This window comes from Chiloscyllium punctatum, chromosome 12 (genome assembly GCF_047496795.1).
Source record: "Chiloscyllium punctatum isolate Juve2018m chromosome 12, sChiPun1.3, whole genome shotgun sequence".
NCBI lineage: Eukaryota > Metazoa > Chordata > Chondrichthyes > Orectolobiformes > Hemiscylliidae > Chiloscyllium > Chiloscyllium punctatum.
In genome coordinates this window covers 279,351-297,961 of record NC_092750.1, presented here as the reverse complement: position 1 = coordinate 297,961, position 18,611 = coordinate 279,351, and the positions used below count along the sequence as shown (strand labels likewise).

At 48.6% G+C, this 18,611-nt stretch overlaps 1 protein-coding gene across 7 annotated transcripts in view; it reads left to right on the top strand.

The window, feature by feature from the left end:
- The first annotated feature begins 6,070 nt into the window (after positions 1 to 6,070).
- Positions 6,071 to 18,611, top strand: part of rft1 (RFT1 homolog) — a 112,053-nt gene continuing 99,512 nt past the window's right edge. For 4 of the 7 annotated variants that reach the window (XR_011962005.1, XM_072581696.1, XM_072581695.1 and 1 more), the window contains exons 1-3: positions 6,071 to 6,202; positions 9,595 to 9,680; positions 12,806 to 12,922. Coding sequence is in view for 6 of the 7 variants with exons in the window: in XM_072581696.1 (XP_072437797.1) it covers positions 6,140 to 6,202; positions 9,595 to 9,680; positions 12,806 to 12,922 (266 nt within the window). In the remaining variant the exon portion in view is untranslated. Of the gene's footprint in view, positions 6,203 to 9,249; positions 9,407 to 9,594; positions 9,681 to 12,805; positions 12,923 to 18,611 lie in introns of all 7 variants that reach the window. The other 3 variants (XM_072581698.1, XM_072581697.1, XM_072581694.1) reach the window with 3 other exon arrangements.

The window sequence follows — 18,611 nt, the reverse complement described above, 5'->3', positions numbered from 1 at the left end:
TCACTCAGTGTCGTGTTCATACTGAATGTCCCCACACTTGGTGCCTTCTCTCAGAATCGTAGTCACACTCAGCATCCCCTCAAGTGTTCTGAATAAGCGAGTTTTGAGATTTATAGCTCAGGTTGAGGTTTTGCATGTAAGTTTGCTCGCTGAGCTGGAATGTCACCGTACTACGTAACATCATCAGTGAGCCTCTGGTGTTATGTCCTGCTTTCTATTTATATGTTTAGGTTTCCTTGGGTTGCTGGTGTCATTTCCTGTTCTTTTTCTCAGAGTAGTAAATGGGGTCCAACTCATGCTTTCCTGAATTCTCGTGCATGTCTCTGTTTGGCTTGTCCTAGGATGCTCCTCGGATGCTGGCTGACCTGCTGTGCTTTTCCAGCACCACTCTAATCTAGACTCTGGTTTCCAGCATCTGCAGTCCTTGTTTTTACCTAGGATAGATGTGTTGTCCCAGTAGTGTCCTTCCTCATCTGTATGGAAGGATACTAGTGATTGTGGGTCATGTCTTTTTGTGGCTAATTGATGTTCATGTATCCTGGTGGTTGGTTTTCTGCCTGTTTGTCCAATGTAGTGTTTGTTATGGAAAACAACTACAAACTGCCATTCCTAGATGTAACAGTAGAGCAAACAGCCAATAGGGAACTTCAAACCAGGATCTACAGGAAAGCAACACATACAGACCAAATACTGAATTACAGAAGCAATCTTCTCAACACCCACAAATGAAGCTGCATTAGAACATATTTCAATGAGCCACCAGACACTGCAGCCCAGAGGAACTCCAAAGAGCATAGAAAACACATTGGATTCCATTTACCACCCACTGAGAAAAAAATAACAGGAAATGACATCACCACAGGAAATGACACCACCAATCCAAGGAAACTTAACGCATAAATAGAATGCGGGTCATAACACCAGTGCTTCACCGCAGGCTTACTGATGATGTTACCTAGTATGGTGACGAAATGTCTGAAAATGAACCTTCCAGCTCAGCAAGCAAACTTACATCTGGTTCTGAACCTGAAATATTAACTGTCTTCCTCTCTTCACAAATTCTATAAGACCAGAACATGAGCAGAATTAGACCATTGGGCCTATTGAGTATATTCTGCTGTTTGATCATGGCTGATATGTTTCCCAACCGCATTGTCCTGCCTTCTCTCCATAATAAAGAACCTGTCTAATCATATACAATCATCTTAAATACACTCAATGACTTGGTCTCCACAGCCTTCTGCAGTAATGCCTCTCCCTCTCAAACTGCAGGATGAATTCTATCACATCATGGTCACTGCATTCTAGGGGTTCCTTCACCTGTCGTGGCAGGGGAGTGGGAACCGGAAAAACGGGCCAGCTAGTACAGGGACTGGGGACAAAGGTGAGACTGAGAAATGCATAGCTTGGAGTAAGAGCAGGTAGTGGGAAGTTGCAGGGCTCAGCGGGACTGGAGGCCTGGAGGGAATTTACTTCATTGCAAGAAGTATAACAGGTAAGATGAACTAACAGCATGGATAATTGCATGGAATTAATATGTTATTGCCATTACAGAGACATCATTAAAGGAGGGACAGGATGGCAGCTTAACATTCCAGGATATTGCTGTTTTAGATGGGACAGAAAGGAAATCAAAAAGGGTGGGGAGTTGCATTGCTGATTAAGAATCACATCACAGCTGGGTTAAGGGAGGACACATTGGAGGGATCTTGCAGTGAGGCATTATGGATGCTCAGGAAAGGTGAAATAACAACTTTTCCAATGAAGTTCCTGTGGATTGAAGAGTGAGGCTTTAGCTCAGGAGTCTTTGACAAGGAGGTTGAATGAAGTGATTACGCCACAGTTGAAGAGGGTGAAGACATGACTGCCAAGCTGGTTCAGTGTACTACGTGCTCGATGTGGGAGGTCAACGACTCTGGTGTGTCTGGCTCGTATAAGTGTGGAAAGTGTGTGCACGTTCAGCTACTGACAGAGCATATTGCAGCACTGATGAAAGAACTCGAGGATCTTAGGCTCACCCGAGAGAACGAGATCTTTCTGGACAAGACCTTCAGCGATGTTATTACACCAATCATACCAGAAGACAGTAGAAGAGAGCAGACGATGAGGAAGGCAGAGAGGAGACAGGTGCAAGAGACCCCGGGGGAAGTACTTGACAGGAACAAGTTGAATCTTTTGGAAACAGTAGAGACAGATGACACTGCCAGGTCTGTCAATCAAAAGTTGGTGTGGAGACAGAGCGGAAGAGTCGAACAACTCACAGAGCCGTGGTAATAGAAGACTCCATAGTGAGAGGAACTGACCGGGGTTTTTGTGGCAGCAGACGGGACTTAAGGATGGTGTGTTGCCTTCCTGGTGCCAGGGTTAAAGACATCACAGACAGAGTGCAAGAAATCCTCAAGGACGAAGGTGAAGATCCAGAGATGGTGGTACATGTCGGTACAAATGATGTCGGGAAGAAGAGGAGGAACATACTACAGCGGGACTTCGGAGAACTAGGAAGAAGGCTGAAAAGCAGGACGTCCAAGGTGGTTATCTCCGGTTTGCTTCCAGTTCCTCGGGCTGGTGAGGCCAGAAACAGGGAGATAATGGACTTGAACGTGTGGCTGGGGAACTGGTGCAGGAAGCAAGGATTTAAATTCTTGGATCACTGGGGTACGTTTTGTGGTAAGCATAAATTTTACAAGAGAGACGGTTTGCACCTGAATAGGTTAGGGACCAGCATTCTGGCAGGCAGGTTTGCTACTGCAACACTGCTACGTTTAAACTAAGTAGCGAGGGGGAGGGTACAAACTGGATGTTTAAGAAGGAAATTGGAGGTAAGGTTAGAACAAGGGAAGTCAAGAAAGACAACTGTATCAATGAGGCAGAAAACTCAGAAAGGGAACATGCTGTAAGGTTGAGTGAAATAGGAGTTGATGGGAAGGGTGAGGGCAGTAACAAATTAAAAATACCATACATGAATGCACAAAGCATTAGAAATAAGACGGATGAGCTTGAGGCTCTTTTGGAAATTGACAGATATGATATTGTGGGGATAACTGGGATGTGGCTTCAAGTGGACAGGGCCTGGGAAATGAAAATTCAAGGCTACACGTGCTATCCTAAGGACAAACTGACAGGCAGAGAGGGTGAGGTGGCCATGTTGGTTAGGGATGATATTCAGTCCCTTGCGCGGGGGGACCCCCAATCAGGGGTTGTAGAGTCAGTGTGAATAGAGCTCAGAAATACTAAGGGTAAAAAGACCCTCTTGGGAGTTATCTACAGTAGTCAGGATGTTGGATGTAAGTTAAATCAGGACCTGAAATTGGCCTGTTGCAAAGGTGTTACTACAGTTGTTATGGGGGATTTCAACAAGACTGGGAGAATCAGGATGGTATTGGACCTCAAGAAAGAGACTTTGTGGAGTGCCTCCGAGATGGATTCTTAGAACAGCTGGTGCTGGAGCTGACCAGGGAGAAGGCAATTCTGGATCTGGTATTGTGCAACGAACCAGAATTGGTCAGGGACCTCGAAGTGAAGGAGCCATTGGGAAATAGTGACCATAATACAATAAGCTTCAATCTGCAATTTGAGGGGGAGAGGGTACAGTCGGAAGTGACAATATTTCTGATGAATAAAGGGAATTATGGAGCTATGAGGGAGGAGCTGGCCAAAGTTCAATGGTGCAATACCTTAGCAGGGATGACAATGGAGGAACAATGGCAGATATTTCTGTGTATAATGCAGAAGTTGCAGGATCAGTTCATTCCAAAAAGGAAGAAAGATCCTATAAGGAGGCATAGGTGGCCGTGGCTGACGAAGGAAGTTAAGAAACATATAAAGTTAAAAGAGAAAAAGTATAACATAGCAAAGATAAGTGGGAAAACGGAGGACTGAGAAGCTTTTAAAGAACAACAGATGATTACTAAGAAGGAAATACGCAGAGAAAAAATGAAGTACGAATGTAAACTGGCCAATAATATAAAGGAGGATAGTAAAAGCTTTCTTAGGTATGTGAAAGGGAAAAAAATGGTTAAGACTAAAATTGGGCCCTTGAAGACAGAAACAGGGAAATATATTACAGGGAACAAAGAAATGGCAGAAGAATTGAATGGGTACTTCAGATCTGTGTTCACTGGGGAAGACACAAGCAATCTCCCTGAGGTAACAGTGGCTGAAGGACCTGAACTGAAGGGAATTTATATTTGCCAGGAATTGGTGTTGGAGAGACTGTTAGGTCTGAAGGTTGATAAGTCCCCGGGATCTGATGGCCTGCATCCCAGGCTACTGAAGGAGGTGACTCGAGAAATCGTGGATGCCGCTCCCTCACCACCAGACGCCTGGAGGAAGAACGCCTCATCTTCCGCCTCGGAACGCTTCAACCCCAGGGCATCAATGTGGACTTCAACAGCTTCCTCATTTCCCCTTCCCCCACCTCATTTTAATTTCAAACTTCCAGCTCAGCACTGTCTCCTTGACTTGTCCGGACTTGTTTGACCTGCCTATTTCCTTTTCCACCTATCCACTCCACCCTCTCCTCCTTGACCATCTGCATCTGCAGTTATTGTTTTTACCCTTGAGTTTAGAAGACTGAGAGGGGATCTGATTGAGACATATAAGATTATGAAAGGATTGGACACTCTGGAGGCAGGAAACATGTTTCCGCTGATGGGTGAGTGCCAATACAGAGGACACAGCTTAAAAATACGGGGTAGACCATTTAGGACAGAGATGAGGAGAAACTTCTTCACCCAGAGAGTGGTGGCTGTGTGGAATGCTCTGCCCCAGAGGGCAGTAGAGGCCCAGTCTCTGGATTCATTTAAGAAAGTGTTGGATAGAGCTCTTAAGGATTGTGGAATCAAGGGTTATGGAGATAAGGCAGGAACAGGATACTGATTAAGGATGATCAGCCATGATCATATTGAATGGTGGTGCAGGTTCAAAGGGCAGAATGGCCTACTCCTGCACCTATTGTCTATTGTCTACCTCTCAACTGCACAGGGGAGACAGAAGAACAGATATGTAGTCAGATACTGGGAAAGAGTGAAAAAAACATGGTAGTTGTGGTGGTGACTTCAACTTTCCCCCTATTGAGTGGGACTCCTTAGAACCAGAGGCTCAGATAGAGAGCAATTTGTTAGATGTGTCCAGGGAGATTTATTGAGATAGTATGTTCACAGTCAGTCTTCTATCTGTGGTTAGCAAGGTTTGGGAAAGGATTCTGAGAGATACGACTTACGGCTATTTGGAAAAACATAGTTTTCACTGGAAAGACGGTGGCTGAAAGGAGACCTGATAGAGGTTTACACGATTATGAGAGGCATAAATAGGCTGGATAGTCAGAAGTTTTTTTCCCAGGGTTGAAGTTTCAATTACAAGGGGGCACAGGTTCAAGGTGACAGGTAGGGAAGTTCAAGTGAGATGTGTGAGGGATGTTTTTCATGCAGTGTCACACACTGCCAGATGAGGTGGTAGAAGCAGGCATGTTGGTGACATTTAAGAGGCATCTAGATGATTACTTGAATCGGGTGGAATAGAGCGATACGGACCGAATAAGGGCAGAAGGTTTATTTTTAGTTTAGTTAGGGCATGATGATCAGCACAAGCCTGGAGGGCCTAAAGACCCGTTCCTGTGCTGTACTTCTCTTTTGTTCAACTCCCCAATCAAATCTACATCAATACACATCACCAAATCCTGAATCACCTGTTCCCTACCAAGTTACTGCCACATGTTGCACTAAAAAGAAATCTTGTAGATTTTTCAGGAAATCCTTATCTTGAGATGTGCTACCAGTCAGATTTCCCAAGCCACCTACCGATTGATTATCGTGATCATAATAATAGATGCCCCCTCATACACAGTGACAGTCAACCTGTTCACACTCAGTGTTTACATTCAGTTTCTCACACTCAGTGGCCCCACATTTGCCGTTCAAGCTCAGGTTCCTCTCTGGGTGTTCACACTCGGCGTCCCTCTCCCCCTCTGGGTGTTCACACTCGGCGTCCCTCTCCCCCTCTGGGTGTTCACACTCACCGGGAGGTGGATGAAGCTCCGCCCTCGCTCCCCTCGCGTTGCTGAAGAAGCGGTGGTTGCACCAGTCTCTGGTTCCGGGAGAGGGTTGAGGCGGTGCGGCCTAGAGCCGGGGTTTGGGTGGCGATGCGATCCCAGGAGGCGCTGACGAACGCGGCTAAACTAACGTCATACAGCGCGGGGCTGCAGGTACAGGGAGGCCGAGGCTTGGGGCCTGTGTCACCATGGAAACCACTCAGCAAACGGAACCCCATTGACCCCTCTACCCCTCCCTACACTGTCCGATTCCCAAGTTCCATTCCCTCCCCTTGTTACATTACCCCCCCGTTCTCCCCCCCTCCCCCCCCGTTCTCGCCCCCCTCCCCCCCCCGTTCTCGCCCCCCTCCCCCCCCGTTCTCGCCCCCCTCCCCCCCCCGTTCTCCCCCCCCTCCCCCCCCCGTTCTCCCCCCCCGTTCTCCCCCCCCGTTCTCCCCCCCCCCCGTTCCCCCCCCCCTCCCCTCCCCCCCCCCCGGTTCCCCCCCCCTTCCCCCCCCCCCCCCCCCCGGTTCCCCCCCCCCCTCCCCCCCCCCGGTTCCCCCCCCCCTCCCCCCCCCCCGTTCTCCCCCCCCCCCCGTTCTCCCCCCCCCCGTTCTCCCCCCCCCCGTTCTCCCCCCCCCCCGTTCTCCCCCCCCCCCGTTCTCCCCCCCCCCCGTTCTCCCCCCCCCCCGTTCTGCCCGTTCTCCCCCCCCCCGTTCTCCCCCCCCCCCGTTCTCCCCCCCCCCCCCCGTTCTCCCCCCCCCCGTTCTCCCCCCCCCCCGTTCTCCCCCCCCCCCGTTCTCCCCCCCCCCCGTTCTCCCCCCCCCCCGTTCTCCCCCCCCCCGTTGTTCTCCCCCCCCCCCGTTCTGCCCGTTCTCCCCCCCCCGTTCTGCCCGTTCTCCCCCCCCCCGTTCTGCCCGTTCTCCCCCCCCCCCCGTTCTGCCCGTTCTTCCCCCCCCCCCCCGTTCTGCCCGTTCTCCCCCCCCCCCCCGTTCTGCCCGTTCTCCCCCCCCTCCCCGTTCTCCCCCCCCCCCCGTTCTCCCCCCCCTCCCCGTTCTCCCCCCCCCCTCCCCGTTCTCCCCCCCCCTCCCCGTTCTCCCCCCCCCTCCCCGTTCTCCCCCCCCCTCCCCGTTCTCCCCCCCCCTCCCCGTTCTCCCCCCCCTCCCCGTTCTCCCCCCCCCTCCCCGTTCTCCCCCCCCCTCCCCGTTCTCCCCCCCCTCCCCGTTCTCCCCCCCTGTTCTCCCCCCCCCCGTTCTCTCCCCCCCCTGTTCTCTCCCCCCCCTGTTCTCCCCCCCCCCGTTCTCTCCCCCCCCCCGTTCTCTCCCCCCCCCGTTCTCCCCCCCCCCCCGTTCTCCCCCCCCCCCCCCCGTTCTCCCCCCCCCGTTCTCCCCCCCCCCGTTCTCCCCCCCCCCCGTTCTCCCCCCCCCGTTCTCTCCCCCCCCCGTTCTCCCCCCCCCCCCGTTCTCCCCCCCCCCCCGTTCTCCCCCCCCCCCGTTCTCCCCCCCCCCCCGTTCTCCCCCCCCCCCGTTCTCCCCCCCCGTTCTCCCCCCCCCGTTCTTCCCCCCTACCCCCCCCGTTCTCCCCCCTCCCCCCCCGTTCTCCCCCCTCCCCCCCCGTTCTCCCCCCTCCCCCCCCGTTCTCCCCCCTCCCCCCCGTTCTCGCCCCTCTCCCCCCCTCCCCCGTTCTCCGCCCCCCCCGTTCTCGCCCCTCTCCCCCCCTCCCCCGTTCTCCGCCCCCCCCCCGTTCCCCCCCCGTTCCCCCCCCTCGTTCCCCCCCCCCGTTCCCCCCCCCCCCCGTTCTCCTCCCCCCCCCCCGTTCTCCTCCCCCCCCCCCCCGTTCTCCCCCCCCTCCCCCCCGTTCTCCCCCCCCTCGTTCTCCCCCGCCTCCCCCCCCGTTCTCCCCCCCCCCACCCCCCACCCCGGTCTCCCCTCCCCTCCCCCCCCCTCCCCTCCCCCCCCCGTTCTCCCCTCCCCCCCCCGTTCTCCCCTCCCCCCCCCGTTCTCCCCTCCCCCCCCCGTTCTCCCCTCCCCCCCCCGTTCTCCCCTCCCCCCCCCGTTCTCCCCCCCCTCCCCTCCCCCCCCGTTCTCCCTCCCCCCCCGTTCTCCCTCCCCCCCCGTTCTCCCCCCCCCCCCCGTTCTCCCCCCCCCCGTTCTCCCCCCCCTCCCCTCCCCCCCCGTTCTCCCCCCCCTCCCCTCCCCCCCCCGTTCTCCCCCCCCCTCCCCTCCCCCCTCTCCCCCCCCGTTCTCCCCCCCCGTTCTCCCCCCCCACCCCCCACCCCGGTCTCCCCTCCCCTCCCCCCACCCCGGTCTCCCCTCCCCTCCCCTCCCCTCCCCTCCCCTCCCCCCCCCCCGTTCTCCCCTCCCGCCCCCCCCGTTCTCCCCTCCCGCCCCCCCCGTTCTCCTCCTCCCCCCCCCCCGTTCTCCTCCTCCCCCCCCCCCGTTCTCCTCCTCCCCCCCCCCCCCGTTCTCCTCCTCCCCCCCCCCCGTTCTCCTCCTCCCCCTCCTCCCCCCCCCGTTCTCCTCGCCCCTCCCCCCCCCCCGTTCTCCTCCCCCCCCTCCTCCCCCCCCCGTTCTCCTCGCCCCCCCCCCCCGTTCTCCTCCTCCCCCCCCCCCCCCGTTCTCCTCCTCCCCCTCCTCCCCCCCCCGTTCTCCTCGCCCCTCCCCCCCCGTTCTCCTCGCCCCTCCCCCCCCCCGTTCTCCTCCCCCCCCTCCTCCCCCCCCCCCGTTCTCCTCCCCCCCCCCCGTTCTCCTCCCCCCCCCCCGTTCTCCTCCCCCCCCCCCCCATGCCTTCTTAACAATTCTATCAACCCTGCGTGGCAACATTCAACAATCTATGTACATGGACACCAAGATTCCTCTGCTCAACAACACTGCCAAGATTCTCACCCTTAGCCCAGTTCTCTCTATTCTTGTTACTCCTTCCAAAGTGAATCACCTCACACTTTTCCACATTAAACTCCATTTGCCACCAGTCAACCCATCTCTGCAGTTTATCTTTGTCCCTCTGAAACCTGCAACAACTTCCTTCTGCACTGTCCATAACTCGACTGACCTTTGTGTTATTCGCAAATTTACAAACCCATCCTTCTATCCCCTCATCCAGGTTGTTTATAAAAATGACAAACAGCAGTGGCCCCAAAACAGATCCTTGCAGTACACCACTCGTAATTGAACTCTAGGATGAACATTTCCCATCAACCTCCATGCTCTGTTTTCTTTCAGCTGGCCAATTTCTGATCCAAACAGCTAAATTGCCATCAATTCAATGCCTCCGTATTTTGTGCAATAGCTTACCATGGGAAACCTTATGAAATGCCTTACATAAATCCATAAAAACCTCATCTACCAGTTTGATCACCTTCTGAAAGAACTCAATAAGGTTTGTGAGGCATGACCTACCCTTCACAAAACTGTGTAAACCCCTCCCCACCACTCCCTTCCCTGTCTGCTCCCGTCCCCCTCCCTCATCCCATCCCCCTTTCCATTTCTATTCCTCATTAACTGCAGAGTATGTTGGTACTTTGGTTATTGGACAGATTTCTCACTGTTTTTTGTTGTGACTGTCAGGTGTTGTTTCGACTACTCAGCTTTCTGTTGAATGCTTACACCATGAGGTATGTTTCAAAGGAGACCATTGGCATTGTTAATGTGAGGTAAGAGCTTGGCATTTCAGTCTTTCACCTCTTTTCAATTTCAGCCTTTTTGTTTCTAAGATACAATATGAATGGTTTTTGTAAAAGTAAGCAAAATGTTCAGAATCAAGTTGACAGAAAAGAGACTCCCCTTCTCTACTTAACAAGAAATATTATTTATCACAAGTTAAATAGACTCTAGTTACACAAACAATTATACCTGTCAACATGTAGCTCAACTAATCAAAGCTGTAATTCCCTCACTGACTTTCCCTCGATATATGTGTAGGCGGACCCAAAAAAACATAGGTGTCATCATGGAGGCAGTGGGAAGAACTGGCTAGGCAGTTCTGTGGCCTGTGTACAGAATTTGCTGAGATGATCCTTTTGGCTGTTCAGAATGTGCTACTCCTTGGTTCACATTCCCTAGATACTTGCAAAAGACACAGCGTGGCTGGTTCACACTTATAAAGTCTCTGGCCCACTGGTTAAGAGGCCACCACTTATAGCAACTGCTGAAGGAATCTCTTTTAAATACACCTTAATCCTGAAGAAAGCCAGTTTAAAGAGAAAATAGAAGCTCCTGCCTATTTCATTTACACACCCAAACTGTTCTACTTGAGAACTAATCACATAGTTGTTGCATGCAGAAAGCCTTTGTAATTGATAACTGGTCACTAGTGCTTAGACCATTTAGCAACTTGTTCTAAGCCAAATCTTCATTTGTCCATTGTCCCTAATTTCAGCTTGTCTGCAAGCTGGGCATTTGCTACAGTTTAAACAAGTAGCTATGTAAACAACACTTACAATGAGTATCCAGTTACTTGCTTTTAAAAAGTGCCGCAATCTTTTGACGATCCTTGGTTTTTAAAACAGTCTTCTTCACATTCAAAACTTCAAAAAAATAAAAAGACATGGCCTTTACACAGAGACTGAAAGGCTGAGGAAGCAAGGTCCATGTCAATAGATCCCTCAAAGTTGCCACCCACATTGATAGGGTTGTTAAGAAGGTGTGTTGGCTTTTATTAGGAAGGGGATTGAGTTTAAGAGCCCCAAAGTTATGCTACAGTTCTACAAAGCCCTGGTTAGACCACACTTGGAATGTTGTGTTCAGTTCTGGTCGCCTCATTATAGGAAAGATGTGGAAGCTTTCAAGAAGGTGCAGAGAAGACTTAGCAGGATGTTGTCAGGACTGGAGAACGGTTGAGGGAGCCAGCATTTTTCTCATTGAAGCAAAGATGAGAGGCAACATGATAGAAGTGTACAAGATGTTGAGATGCATAGGTAGAGTGGATAGTCAGAAAACCCTTTTCCCCGGGCGGAAATGTCTGTCATGAAGGGGCATAATTTTAAGGTAATTGGGGAAAGATATCAGGTAGATTCTTTACACAGAGTGGTGGGTGCATGGAATGCATTGCCAGCAGTGGTAGTAGAGTCAGATACATTAGAGACATTTAAGCAACTAACTTGGATAGGCACATGGAAGATTGTATAATGAAGGGTACATAAGTTAGTTTGATCTTAGAGTAGGATAAAAGGTCGACACAACATTGTGGACTGAAGGGCCTGTTACTGTGCTGTACTGTTTTATGTTCCATTATCATCTTCTGCCTTTTTGATTTGCGTTCTTAATCAAGAGGGGTTTCTCTATTTTTCCACTCTTAAGTACTAAGTAGAGATGTGCTTCATATACATATACATTTGTATTGTGCCTTGATGAATGTTGGTTTGTGCTTGGGATTAAGGAGGATACATTCTAAGGACTGAGTGTTATTAATTTTCTGTATTTTTATTTGTGTACTGAAATGAGAAAGAGAACTGGATGAATTCTTTGTTTTGCTGCAAGCAACCAGAGATTCACTGCAAGTATTGTTTACACAACAACTTGTTCAAGCAGTAATTGATGTATAGTTTGTAGACGACATGGAGCCGAAGGGTGTGTACAACTGGAACTTTGGTTAGCAAAAAGAACTTGACTAGGGACCAGGGGACAATCTGTGTAAAACTGGAGGACAATTGGTGAAGCTGCTGAATGTGTGCCAAACAGCATAAGCAGCAAGTGGTAGATAGAGCTAAGCAATCCCCAAACCTATGGATCAAATCTAAGCTTTGCAATCCAGTAACACCCAGTCTTCAGTAGTGGTGGACAATTAAACAATTCACTGGAGCAGAGGCTCCACAAATATCTCTGTCCTAAGTAATGGGAGAGCCCATCACATCATTGCAAAAGCCAGAAGCATTAGCAACAATCTTCAGCTGCAAGTGCCAATCTCAGTCTCCTTCAGAGACCCCAACCTCTCAGATGCCAGTCTTCAGCCAATCCAGTTCCCTTCAAATGACATATAGAAACTATTGGAGGCACTGGTTACTGCAAAGACTATGGGCCCTGACAACATTCTGCCAATAGTACTGAAGACGTGCTTCAAAACTTGCCACTTCCCCAGCCAAGCTGCCATAGTATAGGGGAGCAGGGTAACTTCAGAACTAGGGTTCCTCTGGGTGCAGGCCTGCCTTTAAAGATGACACAGGTGTGAAGAATGATGATCTTGTGGCAAGTGTTCTGAGTGTGGTGAGTTCTTCAAGAAACAGAGTGGAAGAATGAGGCTGGAATCAGGTGAGGGGCACCTTCAGGGCTGGTGGTTAATGAGGCAAGTTTGATAAGATACAGCTAAGCTCTTGCTGGCACTCACAGAGAAAAAAACTCTGATACTGGACAAAACTGACCCATAGCCAAAAAGCAATATCAGATTCAGGCCATTATTTTTCATAGATATGAACATTTTTCAGCGATACTGACATTCCATGGAAGAATAAACAAATATGTGCTCTCCAAAAGAGTTGTTAAAAGCAGATTCATAGTAACTTTCCAAAGAGAATTAAGAACAAAAAAAGTTAAGGGGTTATGTGGCAAGAGCAGAAAAACTGGATTCTTTGAATAGATACTTCAAAGAGCCAGCAGAGGTATGATGAGCTAAATGACCTTCTTAGTTATGTAGTTCAATAATTTGCTGATCCCCTGATCCTGATTGAATTTTGATTCAGAATAAAATTCAGGGCAGGTGCAAGTTTTGTACTCTTTCTGACTTTACCTTTGACTATAAGCCACATTGTACTTAGGTAACTGCTGTTGGTCTTTCTCCATGCAGGCTCACACTGCTGTATTCTACAGTCGTTTTCCTTGCACGAGAAGCTTTTCGGAAAGCATGCCTGAATGTTGGTGTGGAACAGAAATGGGCCCAAGTTATAAACCTGCTCTGGTTAACGTAAGTATCCAGCAGAAGTTAAGTGCCAGCATGTCTCAACCAATTGTTTTTGGTCAGCTATCTCCTCAACAGATAGCTTTGGGATATCTTTGGGATAGAAGCCTCCTCGATGATGATATAGTGACAATAATCACAATCAGAAAGCTGCAGCTTATTAAAGTTTCTTTCTGGTTGGTCCTCATTGTAAATATTGACAAGGAATAATCACTGTGAAAGTCCAATACAATGAGTCCCAATACATTTCAAATTTGCTTATATGATGGAGGAGACTCGCATGAATAGCAAACTCGCCTCTATTGTATGTTTATCTTCTGCTACAATTATGACAATTATAAATTATAACTGTTAAGACAATTGGGACATCCCAGTATATGTGCTTGAATGTGTGTTTTCACAAGCATTAATTTATTTTGCCAAATGCAGCTTTAACAATGAAACATCAGCATCCTTATGATTGAGTTTATTGATATGATCAGTTTGGAAGGGTGATGAGCTAATTTCTCACTTTGTCCCACTTGTCCATTGGTCAAAACAAAGTTTTAATTTAGAAAAGAAGGGATTTCAGTCTGCTCATTGTTTAATATCCGAAACAAGTCAGTTAGAATTTTTTCAAGCAAAAAATAAATGGATTTCAGTAAGGCCTTTGATAAAGTTCCACATGGCAGATTGCTCTGGAAGGTTAGATGGCATTGAACCCAGGGCGAACTGGCAAATCGGATGCAAAATTAGCTTGATAGTAGGAAGCAAAGGGTAATAGTGGAAGGATGCTTGTTGGGCTGGAGGCCTGTAACTAGTGGAGTACGTCCGGGGTCAGTGCTGGGCCTGTTACTGTTTATCTATATCAATGATTTGGATGAAAGTGTACAAGATATCATAAGTAAGTTTGATGACACTAAAATAGGCTGTATATGGACAGTGAGGAAGGTTAAGAGAAATTGCAGCAGGACCTTGATCAGCTGGGGATTTGGGCCAAGGATTGGCAAATGGTGTTTAATATAGATTAGATTACTTACAGTGTGGAAACAGGCCCTTCGGCCCAACAAGTCCACACCGCCCCGCCGAATCGCAACCCACCCATACCCCTACATCTACCCCTTACCTAACACTACGGACAATTTAGCATGGCCAATTCACCTGACCTGCACATCTTTGGAGTGTGGGAGGAAACCAGAGCACCCGGAGGAAACCCACGCAGACACGGGGAGAATGTGCAAACTCCACACAGTCAGAGGTGGGAAATGAACCCGGGTCTCTGGCGCTGTGAGGCAGCAGTGCTAACCACTGTGCTAACCTGTGCTAACCAGTGTGAGGTTTTGCATTTTGGAAAGTCAAATCAACGTAGGAGTTTCATGGTGAATGGTAGGGTCTTAAGGAGTGTATTGGAACAGAGGGATCTTGGAGTTCAGGTTCACAGTTCTCTGAAAGTGGAGTCACAAGTAGACAGGGAAGTGAAGGAGGCTTTTGGCACACTGGCCTTCATCAGTCAGGACATTGAGTATAGAAGTTGGGAAGTTATGTTTCAGTTATACAGGATGTTGGTGAGGCTGCAATTGGATTATTGTGTTCAGTTTTGGTCACCTTGTTATGGGAAGGATGTTATTAAACTGTACAGAGTGCATCAGAAATTTACATGGATTTTGTCTGGTTTCAATGGTCTGAGTTATAGGTTAGACAAGCTAGGATCATTTTCTTTTAGAGCGTACAAGACTTGGGGGGGAGCATCTTATAGAGGTAATAAGATCATGAGAGGCATGGATAGGGTGAATGCACTCAGTCTTTTTTCTAGGGTTCGGGAATCAAAGTCTAGAAGGCATCAGTTGAAGGTTAGAGAGGAAAGAATAAAAGGGAACCTAAGGGGCAACTTTTTTACACAGAGTCTGGTACACATATGGAATGAGTTGCCAGCAGAATTGGTTAAGGCAAGTACATTAGCAACATTTTAATTGGCATTTGGACCAAGAGATAGATAGGAAAGGATTAGAAGGATATGGGCCAAGTGTAGCGAAATGGGGTTAGCATGGACGAACAATTTGGCCAACATGGACCAAAGGGCCTGCTCCGTGCTGTAGGACTCTATGAATAGTTTATTACATGCAAGCCATAGAAGATAAAAGATGTACAAATCATTTACTAAAGCTTTGAGCTGTAAAATTCTGCAGCGTTGTCTTAAAAGTACTTTGGCCAAATAGCTGTTAAATTTAGGAAAAAATAATTATTCATAGATACTTAGGGCTACGAAGTTGTGGCCATAACGGAGACATGGGTTTCACAGGGGCAGGAATGGTTGCTTGATGTTCCAGGGTTTAAAATGTTTAGAAAGAACAGGGAAGGTGGAAAAAGAGGAGGGGGTGTAGCAATGCTAATCAGAGAGTGCATCACAGCTACAGAAACGAAGGTTGTTGAGGAAGGTTTGTCTACTGAGTCAGTATGGGTGGAAGTTAGGAACAGCATTGGAGGTTTTCTACAGACCACCTAATAGCAGTAGAGAAATTGAAGATCTCATAGCTGGCCAGATTCTGGAATAATGCAAAAGTAGCAGGGTTGTTGTTATGGGTGATTTCAACTTTCCCAGTATCGACTGGAACCTCCTAAGTGCAGATGGTTTGGATAGAGCCGTTTTTGTCAAGTGTGTTCAGGACGGTTTCCTTACTCAGTATGTAGACAGACCGATGAGGGGAGAGGCCATTTTGGATTTGGTGCTCTGCAATGAGCCAGGACAGGGGTCAAATCTCGCGATGGGAGAGCACTTTGGTGAAAGTGATCACAACTGCCTCACATTTAGCATAGCCTTGGAGAGTGAAAGGAGCATTTACCAAGGGAAGATATTTAATTGGGGAAAAGGAAATTATGACGCTATCAGAAAGGAGTGAGGAAGTACAAACTGGGAGCAATTGTTCCACAGAGAGGGCACAGCAGACATGTGGAGACTATTTAAGGAGCAGTTCTTGCAAGTGATGCACAAATTTGTTCCTCTGAGACAGACAAGAAGGGGTAAGATGAAGGAGCCTTGGATGACGAGAACAGAGGAACTTCCCGTCAAAAGGAAGAAGGCAGTTTACATAAGGTGGAGGAAGCAAGGATCTCGCACAGCTTTAGAAGATTACTTGCTTGCTAGAAAGGAGCTCAAATGGACTGAGGAGAGCCAGGAGGGGGCATGAAAAAGGCTTGGCAAGAAGGATTAGGGAGAACCCAAAGGCATTTTATTCATATGTGAGGAATAAGAGAATGATGAGGGAGAAGGTAGGGCCGATCAGGGATAGCGGAGGGAACTCTTGCGTGGAGTCTGAGCAGATGGGGGAAGCCTTAAATGAGTTTTTTGCTTCGGTTTTCACCAAGGAAAGGGAACTTGTTGTAAATGAAAACTTTGAGGAGCTGGGATACAATCTTGACCAGATCAAGATTAATGAAGTTGATGTACTAGAAATTTTGGAAAACTTTAAGGTTGATAAGTCCCCAGGGTCAGACCAGATTTATCCTCGGCCGCACCAGGAAGCGAGAAAGGAGGTTGCTAAGCTGCTGGCGAGGATATTTGACTCCACACTCTCCACAGGAGTTGTACCAGAGGATTGGAAGGAGGTGAATGTTGTTCCCTTTTTTCAAGAAGGGTAATAGGAAATCCCTGGTAATTACAGACCAGTCAGTCTTCTGTCTGTAGTCAGCCAAGTTTCAGAAAGAATTCTGAGGGATAGGATTTATGACTATTTGGCAAAGTGTGATTAAAGGCAGTCAGCATGGCTTTGTCAGGGGCAGGCCATGCCTCACAACTCTTATTGACTTCTTTTGAGGAGGTGTCAAGACAGGTCGACGATGGTCGAGCAGTGGATGTGGTATATATGGACTTCAGCAAGGCATTTGATAAGGTTCCCTAAGGTAGGCTCATTCATAAAGTCAGAAAGTATGGGATTCAGGGAAATTTAGCTATCTGGATTCAGAATTGACTGGCTGACATAAGGCAGAGAGTGGTTGTAGATGGAAAGTATTCTGCCTGGAGGTCAGTGTTGAGTGGGGTCCCACAGGGCTCTGTTCTTGGGCCTCTGATCTTTGTAGTTTTTATAAATGACTTGGATGAGGAGGTTGAAGGGTGGGTTAATAAATTTGCAAATAACACAAAGGTTGGAGGTGTTGTCGATAGTATAGAGTGCGACATGGACAGGATGCAGAGCTGGGCTGAGAAATGGCAGATGGTGTTCAACCTGGATAAATGCGAAGTGATGCATTTTGGAAGGTCGAACTCGAATACTGAATATAGGATTAAAGACAAGATTCTTGGCAGTGTGGAGGAACAGAGGGATCTGGGCGTGCAAGTACATAGATCCCTCAAAGTTGCCACCCACGTGGATAGGGTTGTTAAGAAAGCATATGGTGTTTTGGCTTTCATTAACAGGGGGATCGAGTTTAAGAGCTGCAAGGTTTTGCTACAGTTCTAACGAGTCCCTGGTGAGACCACACTTGGAATATTGTGTCCAGTTCTGGTTGCCCTACTATAGGAAAGATACAGAGACTTTGTAGAAGGTGCAAAGAAGGTTTTCCAGGATGCTGCCTAGACTGGAGGGCTTGCCTTATGAAGAAAGGTTGAATAAGCTCGGACCTTTCTCTCTGGAGAGGAGGAGGAAAAGAGGGGACACGATTGAGGTGTACAAGATAATGAGAGGAATAGATAGAGTCAATAGCCAGAGACCTTTCCCCAGGGCAGGATTGACTTGGATGAGAAGTCATAATTTGAAGATTTTAGGAGGAAGATATAAAGGAGATGTCAGAGGTAAGTTCTTTTACGCAGAGAGTTGTGAATGCATGGAATGCGTTGCCAGCTGTGGTAGTGGAAGCAGAGTCATTGGGAACATTTTAAGCATCTGCTGGACATGCACATGGATAGCAGTGAGTTGAGGGGTGCGTAGGTTATGTTGTTAAATTTTACATTAGAATTAAATCTCGGCACAACATCGTAGGCCAAAAGGCCTGTTCTGTGCTGTACTTTTCTATGTTCTATATCCAAATGTTGTTCTGTAGCTGAAGTCACTTTGCATGCATTCTTGGCTCTGAGGTGTTTTCCTGGATCAATTATGGCTGGCATACATCACTTCTCTGGAGACAGTGATGTACAGTTTGAATTCTACTACATTCCACCTGTGGTTGAAATTCCAATAAAATCTACTCTTGCTGGGACCTTTGTTAAATGATTTGGAGGAAAATATAGGTTGTCTGATTAGTATGTTTGCGAATGACAATAGACAATAGATGCAGGAGTAGGCCATTCTGCCCTTCGAGCCTGCACCGCCATTCAATATGATCATGGCTGATCATTCCTAATCAGTATCCTGTTCCAGCCTTATCTCCATACCCCTTGACTCCACTATCCTTAAGAGCTCTATCCAATTCTTTCTTAAAAGAATCCAGAGACTGGGCCTCCACTGCCCTCTGGGGCAGAGCATTCCACACAGCCACCACTCTCTGGGTGAAGTAGTTTCTCCTCATCTCTGTCCTAAATGGTCTACCCCATATTTTTAAGTTGTGTCCTCTGGTTCGGCACTCCCCCATCAACGGAAATATGTTCCCTCCTGCCAGAGTGTCCAGTCCTTTCATAAGCCTATACGTTTCAATCAGATCCCCTCTCAGTCTTCTAAACTCAAGGGTATACAAGCCCAGTCGCTTCAGTCTTTCCGTGTAAGGCAATCCTGCCATTCCAGGAATT